The sequence below is a fragment of the Falco cherrug genome, chromosome 5 (assembly GCF_023634085.1).
Source record: "Falco cherrug isolate bFalChe1 chromosome 5, bFalChe1.pri, whole genome shotgun sequence".
NCBI lineage: Eukaryota > Metazoa > Chordata > Aves > Falconiformes > Falconidae > Falco > Falco cherrug.
In genome coordinates this window covers 62,143,032-62,155,295 of record NC_073701.1, presented here as the reverse complement: position 1 = coordinate 62,155,295, position 12,264 = coordinate 62,143,032, and the positions used below count along the sequence as shown (strand labels likewise).

General features: G+C 39.3%; 1 protein-coding gene across 3 annotated transcripts in view; it reads left to right on the top strand.

Annotated features, from left to right (window-relative positions):
* The window catches only part of EXOC4 (exocyst complex component 4), a 408,335-nt gene that overhangs the window by 95,424 nt on the left and 300,647 nt on the right, over window positions 1-12,264 (top strand). For all 3 annotated transcript variants that reach the window (XM_027808507.2, XM_055710705.1, XM_055710704.1), the window contains exon 8: window positions 12,103-12,248. In XM_027808507.2, the coding sequence (XP_027664308.2) occupies window positions 12,103-12,248 (146 nt within the window). The remainder of the gene's footprint in view (window positions 1-12,102; window positions 12,249-12,264) is intronic.

The following is a 12,264-nucleotide window of genomic DNA, read 5'->3' as shown; positions in this document are numbered from 1 at the left end:
GGCGTTGTGTGTGGTGCCATTCGCTGATCTAACTGGGTGGCCAGATGAGCAAGTGTTGGAGGATGTTGGGCAAGAAACCGTAGTGTCATGCTGGCTGTTGCATGTACCGGGTTGCAGTTGGGTGCTTGATTAAAACTGTTTTTTGCTGAGCCAAGAGCCTTTCAGACTGGCTTTAGGAGTGCTCTGTCTTTTCCTTCTCTGTTCCAGGTTTCATTCTGGTAATCAGTTCGCTTTTTTGCCTGCCATTAATACAAGGGGAAAGACAGTATCTGCCTGGGAATTGAAAGCCCCTTGCTTCTTCTGGGCAATTCCTCATCCTTATGGAAGAATTAATTTCATTGTTCCTACTGTATCCCTTTAAAGCGCAGGGTAAGAAATGTCTTCAAGGTCACATTCCTTCTTGAAACTAATGATGGTGTTTTTTCCTAATCCCATTACAAGGTCCCTGGTATCATTAGATGCAAGCGTTACTGTTTAGCTTCATTTGATAAGCTGGTGAAAAGGGGAGGAAAAGGCTCCCTGATGCAGAAAGGCATTCAAGTATCTACTGTAATGGAACATGTTCCGAAATGTTATAATCTGCTTAACGTTGGCATTTTGGTGGCCCAATGCTGTACCTTTTGTAGAGCAGCATAAAAAGCAGAAGCGATAGCAGTCCTGACAGGTACTTAAAAAGCTGGAATGGCTCATGCACAAGAGCTGTAAACAGTCTGTAATTTTTATTGTTTTTTCCCCCAAGCCTTAAAACAGGAATCTTGTCTATGCTGTGAGCTCCCTCCTCTGGCATCAGGATACTTGTAATAATGTTGAAGACCCTGAAACATTACAGAAATATGTATTTCTGGAATAAGGTTGGGGGACTGTTTGTTGCTGAAGTGTGGTATTAAGCATCCAAAATGAGACTGCTGACAGCACTGGACTGCTATGCACTTCCGTCCTTTGGGGAAAGGGAGGAATATAAAGCCAGAGTACTTGTAAGTTTGACAAAAACGTTCTCTAGTTCTGATGTCATTTCGAAGACGTCAGTGGCTTTATAAGCTGGGCTAGAAAAGGTGGCTGCTGGGTTGATGTCAAAGGGGAACATGCCTTTCTATCAATGTCTTGGAGTCACTAGGCTTGTTTGTACAGAAGCCTACATTTGCTGCTCTAGCATTTAGAATCTGCTGTTCTTTTGTGTAAACCCTTTGCAGAATTCATTTTATGGGCCATTTCTCTCTGTTAGGTGCTTTGCCTCTGGGCCGCAGTTGTAGATTCAGCTGTGGTTGGATCTTCAAGAACTTGGTCAATTAGAGAATGCCAACGTGTTTAAAGAATCAGGGAAACATTTTTTTGTTAGTCTGGTGCTTGTTAAACAGGACTGTTTATGCCATCTTCTTAAGCCTGAAAGGCATGAGATCTGAAAGTCTTTCAAGTTAACTCTGACAAATGCAAGAAATTACATACAAATTTGCAAAATGTAGGCTTTTTGAAAAGTGACGGAATAGTGGTTCCTGCAAGATCTGTTTAAAAGCTTTTTGTATATAATGAAGCAACAATACTGGGTTTAACTATGGCAGACTTCCTTTTTTTAATCCAGTTCTACTCTTTTGCCTGCCTGACATAAGTTGGTAAATCACTTTTGTGGGTAATATCTCCTATTACCACAGCATATTACAAAGAGGTGAGTGGAAGTTTCCTTACTTGTCCTCCATTTTTCAAGCCGCTGTGATGAAGTTTTTAATTGATCTGAAAGAAGATAAAGCAACTGGTAGCTATACAGTTCTGTTACTCACTTTAATTAACTTTCATTGTTCCTTACACCATTTCTTTCTCACTATTCAATATTGCTTAGAGGCAGTCTGACTCTGCAGCTTAGATTGCTAAATTTATTTCATACTCTGGGTTGTAAGTATAATAGTCACCTCCACCGTACACATTTTATGTTGGCTGATTTTTCACTCCCATACAGCACTGCTGCAGTGGTCTAGCAGTTGCTATAGCTGCTATAAAGCTTACTGGAAAAATGTATTCTCCTAGGATCAGGTGTAATTTGTAATTTAAAAAACAACTCGGACTTAAAATCCAGTTTTAAATACTAATTCTGTAAGAAATGGGTGCAGTCTTGTATCTAGTTATACAAATATTCAGGTATTTCCGGTTTTGTGGGTTTTGGTTATTTTGGGGTTTTTTGTTGTTTTTGTGTTTTTTTTTAATAAACATGCATGATGGTATATGAAGATGTGTGCTAATTTGTTTTCTAGATAGTCAAATTACCATGTATGTGAAATAGATGGGTCAGTCTGGCAGCTGATCCCAGTGTCTGTCTGACCCAAGGCAAAGGTCTCTGGTCCTGAGGTCCCTTATTCAGTCTCTGAGCTAATCCTGGGTGCAGTCGCTGTTCAGTCAGATTAGGATTTGAACCCCTCATTGCATGAAATATTACTTATTTTGTAAAGTTTTGGCATAAAGTATCCTGTTCATGGATCCTGCTTAGGTCTGTTTGTCACTGTACAGCTCTTTTAAGTAAATGCAGGATGTGCACGCTGCTATAAAATATGAAATTCATATATGCCTGCAAATGAATTGAAATCAGAGACTGGAATCCTAGTTAATTAGAATAAATCTTAAGTCAGGTTTCAAATGGGGCTCAGACTTCTATCTGACTGACACACTCAGTTTTTGTACTTATTATAATGAGTGTAGGTTATGAATGTGGAGGTTAGATTAATTACCAGGGGCAGCATGAGGGAGGGAGCACTGTGCTTGAACAGTTTGGTCGATGTGAATGTCCTGAGTAGCTCAGGGTTCAAGTTCAGGAGCACGCCTGGATGCTTTCTGTAGTATCCGGCATCAAAACACAGAGCAGCAAGCTGCTCACAGAGCACCATACAGACATACTAAATTTACTCCCGACAAAGAAGTTTTTATAGTTTTGACTGGTGATAATTGATGGGCTGTACCCTCAAGGGAAATAAATCTCTGCAAGTCAGATTTATGAGGACCCTTATGTTTATTTGGCAGCACAACACTTGTTACAGGGATAAACCAAGCAAGCAGAAGAAAAGCTGACATGTTGAAAAATGTTGTATCCTATTTCTCAGCTGGACTCCTGCAGTTTTAAAGCCATAAAACTTCCCTCCTTGTTGTTTGGGACAAGTGACTTGGAGAACTTTAATTTGTTGGTGAGCTGAGGACGGGGAGGCATACAGGTGTTTCTCAGGAAAGAATCCTAAGACACTTTTGTTCTTCTGTGCTGTAGGGATATTGCACGGTTTTGTCAAGTGCCTGATTAAGTTTGACATTTGAAAATAGAACTTCACGCAGAAATAAGTACTGTACTTCTGAGTGTTTAATTAAGATGTTTAGTTCCTGTCAAGGCTGGTAGTTTCTCTTTCTTGTTAAGGGCAATACGTCTTCAGCTGCTGAAATTTCAGAAACCTGTACTTAACCTTTAATCGTCATTCCATTTACATAGAAATCTGATTAACAACTTTTAAAGTTCAGGAGCTGCGACTAAATGCAATTAAAGGCCTTTTGGAGTCTGTTATTAAGAGTTGGCATTTAATGAAGACTGAGGGCACACTACTGTTACCATCTACACTATAGTAGGATGTCTTAAGCAATTAGTTGAAGGCATGAAATACATGAAGTGTGCTGTATTATCCATGAGTTAACATGGTTGGTATTTAAACAGCATGCTGTCTTTTTCCTCTCTTTGCTGCTGCTGTATTGTATGTGCCAGTTTGAGTAGCAGAAGCTCAGATCGGTTGGGTTAAGTGTAACACTGTTTCTCCTATGCTTTAGAATTGCCCATTTCTTCCCTGAGGCAGAGGATGTTCTGAAAGGTGGGCGTGTAGTTGACGCTAAACTTGAGCGAATATATCCTCTTTCTTTGTGATTTAAAAATGTTTAACTTTACCTCTAGTTATAAACACAAGTTTCTAACTGTTGTCCCCACCTTCAAAACATGCAGAACCAGTGAAGCTTCACTAAATTATAATTGCAGACCAGAAATCTGCACTCAAATTACCTGTTCAACTCTTACATTCCTCCTTGACCTTTTTACATGCTACGTGAACAAAAGAAAGTCCAGACAAACTGAAAGACGGTGTGTTTTAATCTTGCTGGAAAATACTTCATTTTGTGCTGTCTATGAAGCAGGTGGTAATTATGCCTTTCTGATGAAGTTCATTGCTTTTTGGTTCATCTTAGAACACAGTTGGCTAGCTATCCATCCTCTGGATTGTACTGGACTGTATGTATTTTACAACTTCTCATCATTCATATCAGAAGGACCATGTGCTAAAGATATACATGCATGTGTGTAGACATGTGTATACATACCAGTATTTGAATACACATATATATACACACACATATGTGCACCCATGTTTTTATGCAGTTATTGAACAGTCCTGGCAATTACATGTTACTGCCCAGAAGCCAATTGGGTTTACTTGTCAAAAATTGCAGAAAGATTTATTCCCCCCCCGCCCCCTGCGTTGACCAGTATTCCACCAAGCCCCCGCAAGCTGTGTAAATGTGTAGGTCTCACTGATTCCAGTCATCGGCATGCAGATGAAATGTCTGCTTTACTGTGGAAACACACATCTGAATGTGGATTTTCTTTGCAGGAAATGAGTAGTCCTGACTGGCTCCCCATGTCACCCACTTCCATTCCGGTTTGGGCTTTTTTCTAACTGTTGTTTTGTTTTGTTGTTAAGGGCCTGATACCAAAATGAGAAAGTGGCCTTGTTTTTTGGATCATTTCTGCTGGCATCATCTGTATTTGCTGAACAGTTGATGTGCCTGGAGAAAAATAAATACTGTCCGTTTGTTTTATGACCCAGTTATTCAAGTTGACTATTGGTAGCTGTAATAAATTTGTCATCAGTATTTGTTCCTCTTTCATTAAGGTAAATAAATAAAACAGCAGAACTATTAGGAAAGATGGGAAAAAAAGACGGCCAAGCTCCTGTTCTCTTTGTTATGTTATAAAAAAGACTTAGGAAGAGGCAGCCCTCTTTCAGCATCACGTGCCTGCTCACATCTTGCAGAAGATAAGGTTACCTGCTGTAGTCTCTCCTCAGCTTTTGCTTTTACCTGCTTATTTTCTGAGCCACAAGTGTAAGTGAAGATGAAACTTAAAATACTGATGCAGCACAGGGGAGTGGGTGAAGTTAGTAATGGTAAGAGGCCTTCTGTCATGTGTGTTTGTCAGTGGCAAGACACAATCTCTCATGCTCTCAGTGGCTGAGAAAGTTAGTGGATGCAAACCTCACCCTGTGGATGTCAGTGATGTTTGTCTCGGCACTTGTAGCAGGACCAGGGTTTCACTTTAAATCTGTTCAGTCAGATAATGATGTGTCACGGGGCGTTGATACGTCAGAGGGTTAATTAGTGAACACTTGCAGAAAACATGGCTATTTAAATCATTATGCCAGGTATTTGTTACAGAACCAAAGTCCCTTTCCTGATAGATGCGTAAGCTGTTGTGGCAGTTTGCATAAAGAGTGGGAAAATGAAATGAGTGCTGGCCTGCGCTGGCTTGTTCGAGGAACCTACAGCCTGATGTGTCAACTGTGACAGCACGCAATGGTTTCTACTTCTGCTGTGCTAGCAACTGTGAAACCCGTTATATTAGTATGTATGTCTCAAGTGACTTCAGCTCATCCATACACTTGAGTCAGAGTCTGTGGCGCTGAGGTTGTGAAGTCCATGCATGTGTTATCAGAAGCTTGTGAAATGAAAAGGGTCTGGTTTTAAACTCTCCAAAGCCATCTGAGCAGGTGTGCGATTCATTGCCAATAAAAACAGCTTTTAAGAAGTGGTGGTTTTAAAGTAGTTTTGAGGTTTGTTCCCTCCCTTCCTTCCTCCCTGGAGGTAGATGCACATTCACAGGTCTACAGTAATAGTTGTGCTAATTGACAATTAGCATTGATAATGAACGTAGTAGTACTGGCAATGGTAGCGTTATCTAAACAGTTCTAGGGTTATTTTTCCCTTTTTCCCAAAAATGAAAAACAAAAGGAATTCTTGCTTCTTGTATAATAATGGAATTGAGCGATGCCTTGAGAGAATTAATTCTGGAAGGGCTTTTATTATTATGTTTCAGTTCAATTAATTTCATGGGCAACAAGAGGATTAGGTAAAGCAGGTTGTGCAGCATTAAACAGTATTCACGGTACCTAAAAATTGTTTTTGTTCTTTCAGACTTACCTTATTGCTGTGTCCTTTGTCATGTTTGCCATGTGTGTACTCAGCCCCTGTTCTCGATGTGGTGTAACTTATGCAGAAAGCTCAGTGCTCTTAGAATTCAATTAGCTGTTACTTTTTTTGTTGTTGTTAAATTCCACAATTGCTGCAGTATTTTCATTATTAAGACTTTTAATACAGCAAATTACTGGGTAATTAGCTGTAGGCTACTGTCTCGCATGGAATGCCACTGCTTTTCTTGCCTTATTCTGGCACTGTGCTAGTAGTTAGTTACCTCCAGTCTCTTCAAGAATGATGCCTCTTTTCGTATGTTTACAAAGAAGTAAGTGCATGTCACAGTATCCTACTTGAACTCCCAGCTTTTTTCTTTCAGGATTCATTTGCAGTTGCTTTTATTGCCCCTGAAATAATCTCTGGCGGGATATCATCCTCTCTCAGGAATGTTGTGCCTTTCCTCAGTGCATGCACTGTTGTTTGCTGTCACCGGGCATCTCTGTGCGTCCCTGGTGAACCCGGATAACTTGAATCTGTTGTTCTGTTTTTAACCAACTTTTCTTGTTGAAATAGCATTGGGAAATCTCTCTTCTGCTTTGTAATCTTGGCTTCTTATTCCTCCTGATAGGTCTAAAATGTAACTGCAAAGCAGTCTCAGAAGCTGATATATCTCAGAAAGAGCCCACAGTGCATCAGTACAGCTGAAATGCCAACATTTCTGCAGATGCCTGGTGTGACGCAGCAATAAGCTGAAAATAAATCTGGCTTGCAATTGCTAGTAACAGCATAAGAAAATACTAGCGACATCCTCAGATGCTGAGAGTATTATTTTGTGGGTTTTTTGCCTCTTACAGTTTCCTCAAAGTACAAGTGAGGTAGCCTTCATTTGCACTTTCATGCCCAGTGGTTGCCAAAGACAGGCCTGGGTGAGAACTTTCCACTAGCACAAACCTGTTCACCAAAGACAAACGTTAACAGTAGATGGTTTTATTTCCTGTATCAACTCGAAATGGAAATGAAAAGTGCTGTGTAGCAATAGTACTTTGATCACTAGTGGTTTCTTCATGCAAGAGCCTGAGAGCTGGCCCTGAAAGGTGTGACAGCTTTATTAAGATCCCTAGATTATAAGGAGCTGTTGTGATCTTCTCGCCTGACCTCAGCATAAAACAAGCCATGGTGCTTTCTTGAATTAATTCCTGCTGGAAGGAGCGCACGTATTTTAGAAAGGCGTCCAGTCTTGACTGTGGGGGGAGAAAAAAGTAATCAGTGGCAAGACAGTACAGTGCAACCTTTGATGTAAGTGGTTAATTGTGTTCTGGAAATATATGCCTAACTGTTCACCAAAGCCTATCCAAATTCAACTTTCCAGCCTTTGATTTTTTTTTAAAAAAATTCATTAGTGAAGATTTTTTTCATCAGTGCTGTGCCCTCTGTGGCATACTTGCAGACTGATACTGTAACCTCTTAGCCTTCTCTTTGCTAAGCGAACAAGACCGAGCTCATGGCTTCTTGTTTTGCTCCAAGTCCTGCATTCTGGCCTCTTAATAACTTCTAGGCTTCTTTTGTGTGCCCTTCCACCCCCTTTTCCTTGATCTCTCTTTTGTTTATGAGTGCCAGGGGGTTTTTGGCATTCCAGGTGTGAGACCAATATGGAATGATACAGTACACTTTTACTTCAGACAAGGCTGTCTGCTTTATGTAGCCATTTCCAGTTAGCTAATTAATTCTTGTCATCACAGTTGGGACTGTCTCTGTTGTTGATTGTCTTCAATATTCCCAAATTTGCTAGAGTCACATCTTTACACAATAACCCATCACACACAATAACAAAAATAATGATTTTTGTATTTTTTTCCCTAGATGTAGAGATTTACCTCTGCTGACATTGATATTCTTATAGTAGCTTGATTATATTATGAAAAATAGTAAAAATAGAAAACAAAACTATTTTATTCTTTTAATACTTTGTTCACTTTATTATTTACCATTTCCCCCTCATAACATTATAATTTACAAACCTCCTGCAGTCATTATATCCATAGGAATTTGAGATGGGAAAAGTTCTGGTCCGTTCAGTCCAGAAGGGAGTTGCTGCAGCCACACTTGCATGTGCTTTCATTGTTTGATTGCTAATATTTTAATTACCTCTTCTAATTACTATTGTTTTAAAAACAAAGCTGGACTGAACTTAGGCTGAAAACTAGGAGATTTCTATCCGACAAAAGAGAAGGGTTCTGAAAAGGGTCTTCTGTTTCCCTTGGAATACAGAGGACAAAAGGATAAGAGGAATTAAGATTTTTGGGACCTTGCGAAGTCCAGTATCAGTGCTTTCCTCATTTTTAGTTGTATGTGAAGGATCTTGTCATGTACCTGCCCGTTTTTCTTTTAGGAGATGCTGTGCTGACTTTCAGTATTTTGGCTTTTGTCGGATCCTTGGCTGAAATATAACTTTATCTGTCTCTGTTTACTTAAAGCTAAATTTATTGTTGTTGTAAGAATACTGGTTAGCTAAGATCTGTGTTCTGTAAATCCATGCTGGTGGACATGAATTCTGTTATTTTCCCTTAATTCTTTTTTAATAGAGTCTTTAACCATCTATTCTGTGATTTTTGTCCCTGATCAATATGAGGTGGAGAGGCCAGTAATTACCTGGTCATCCCATTTAACCTTGCAAAACTTATGGTGTGGTGTTAGTTTTCACTTGATTTTTCTGGACCCCCTGAAATATATGAAGGCATGATGAAAATCAGCATTGATGGTGCAGAGTGTGAAACTGTCATGATTTTCTGATGGAGCAGACCGTTCACACTGCAGCATCCATCTTAATTCGGACTATATGAGGATGTGAAATACCTATTTACAGCTTTTAATTGACAGAATACAGCTTCTTCAGAGCTCAGGCTGCCCATCTAAAACCTCTCAAGAGGTACAAATAATGAATGAATTTAGCCGTCGCCCTGTGGCCAGACATGTTTTGTTGCCCATGCTTTGTTCATAGGTCAATCTTGAGCATGATAAGACATAACGATTTAGACAACTTCTCGTGGGGCTCAGCCAGAGGATAAAAATGTACATCTGAAGAGTTGCAGCAAGTGCAGGCAGCAGAAAGACACAGAAGCAAATTTGTTCTTGCCCCGTCGCCATTCAGAAAGACAGTGTAGTGCAAGCTGTTATCAGATGAATATGATAGACAGGCTACACATACTGATACAACCTTTTGAAATTTGAGAATTTAATTAATCCTCCAAATCCATAAACACTGCTTTTTTAATAAAGCATTTTATATTAATTGTAATTTCTGAAGAGCAGTTGGAGAAAAAGTGCTTTGTTCTCTTGCTTCATGTACAGCTTTGTTTGTTTGACATTGATGTAAATATACTACATGGAAGGCAGAATTCAACCATTGAGCAGAAAGTCATAGTCCTTGTTACAGATGAATGGGATGTTGCCAACTTTACAGTCACTCATAAATCTTCCTGTACGTCCATGTGATTAATGTCTAACAAGGTTTTTGATTGATGGCTTAGCAACTACTAATCAGGTGTTATGGGACCAAATCATGAAATCCCTTAGTTCGTTGGTTAAGGAAAGCTCCTGTTCACTTAGGTAGGAAAATGTCTGGGTTTTCTTTTCTTTCAAGTGGATTTTGAAGTTCTAGCTTGCTGTGGCTTTTAATAAGTACACGGCCAGACCACAACTCTTAACATTGAAATATTACAGTTATTAAAATCCTCTACTAGGCCTGTGAAGCAGAACAACTGGGTAACTCTGACTGTCCAGACATAGGGAATAAATTGAGGTCGATGACATTGGGTGATGGCCATGCATTGCACAACGCAATGAGAAATGAAAACTTCAGGCTGTTTTTTGAAGCAAGTAGCTGGCAAGACTTTCCGACTGGCCCACATGTTAATTGTATTGCTTAAATATTATAAGGGTTTTATTCTTTACGCTGCAGTGATAAGCCAAATGTACTGTGTGTTGAAGATCTCTCCTGTCTTAACTTCTCTCCCGCTTGGCTATGTATTGTAAATGCTCAGCCATGCTTACACTTAATTACTTCCTTCTGAAGAATTTGTGTAACTGTTGAATACAGGGCACTGGAGCAGAAAGAGCTTTGATCTGTCTAGCACAGTTTCTGCTAGGCTTGAGTTTTATAACTTAAAGATGAACTTTGAGAATAGTTATCAAAACCATCTATTTTTGCTGCTTTTACAGCTTTTGACTTTTTCAGGGCCTTGTATCTAACCATCCTGCCCTGCCTGTCTTGTAATACTATAAATTAACGAATTTCTTTTCTTTCTCCTAATCTGTGGCATTTTCAGTACTGTTCTGAGTATCTAACTGCAAACTCATCTTTTTGTTTCTGTAATTCAATTTTTAACCAACAGGGATAATTCATTATGTTCCTAGCTCAAACCTCTGTTGGCTTATTGTAATCTTGGAGCCAAGATTATTACACGCTGAACATTTCCTAGTCTTGGACACAAAGTGACACCGGAGTAGTGGAATCCATTATAGATGGGTTTCATCTATAATGGAAGAACAAATTGCTAAGTCTTTTTTTTTCAAAATTTGATTAAGTTTGAGGGTTTAATTACATTTTTGTGGCGATTTTAAGGTTGTTAATTCAAGTAGAGAAGATGAAATGCAAATATACGAATACAAACGGATTTGGTAAATTACTGTTAAAAATTAGCACAGTGATTATTTTTTACTTCTGACAATAAGCCTGCATTTTAAAAGCTTGTGCTCAGGTAAAGTTTTAATTGAGATGTTTTAGGAGTTGAAGTTCCTTTGTGTTTGTGTTTTTTTTTCCCAAGGTATCCTGAATTGTTTCTAATTTGGGGCATGATACCTTTTGCCTAGATACTTATTCCTATGGAATTTGTGTAAACTCAGACAGCACAGTACTGATGTATTCCTTTCATTGCAGACAACACTTTGATGGGCTTTGACTAGCTAGTTATGAAAATGGAATACATTAGTAATATTCTCAGAGCAGGTAGAATTTTCTTATAATAAATAGTGACTTCCTGAATGCAGTGACAAACGTTAATTTTTAAGGGGTTTCTTTCCATCATCAGACACAAGGAAATTAAAAGCGAGTGACTTGGAATCTGTTTCTGCTTTTGCACCATGGAGTTGCTTAAATAGCATCAAATATCAGGCTACTGCTCAGGGCTCTAAGGGTTTCACAGAGTGTACCCTGGTCTCACAAAGGGCCCCCCCAACCACTTACTGAGTATGTCGGGCTAGAGGAGAATCAATCCTGAACTATGTTGGCAGAACTGGCAGCTGTGGGAATTCATATTTTCTATGGTAAAACAAGTGTGTTTGGTTTGGGAGGTATTAAAGGGCAGTTTTTGCAGCTTTACCAGGATTTTTTCCCAGCATATGTGACATGCAGCACATGTACCCAAACAGATGCATGGATGTTTTTTATTTCTGCATATAACTATGTAGGAAATATAAAGGCATACATACACATATATAAAATATGCTTTTGTAACTGAACAGATCAATATTGCTAACCTTGAGAGCTGTGGTATATAATCAGTCAGTAAAGGCCAGCCAACAACCCACCCACATCTCCTTGTTGCTGCTGCTGCTGGAATCAGTTTTGGGAGGAGTGGGGACTTCTTACAAGTTACCTTTGGTACCATCTAGGTTTTGTAGCAGATTGAATTGGGCAAGTGATGTAAAACAAGCTTTTAAAAAATTGGAGACAGTGACATGTAAGTCCCTAGGATCACATTTCTGAAAATAAAGCCAGGTTTCTGTTAATTAGAATTTTTGAGATTTTTATTAGTTTTGCAGTCTTACAGAGTATCTAGTAATCCTAGACTTTCAAGTTTTCAGTATAATGCTGTTTTATTTCAAATGCTGAGATCCTTTTCCTTCTGTTGGCAGATGCTGCTGACAGAGTATCTGGATATGAAGAACACTCGCACTGCTTCGGAGCCATCCACCCAGCTTAGCTACGCCAGCTCTGGGAGAGAATTCGCAGCATTCTTCGCAAAGAAGAAACCACAAAGACCTAAAAACCCTTTGTTCAAGTAAGTGCTGGGACAA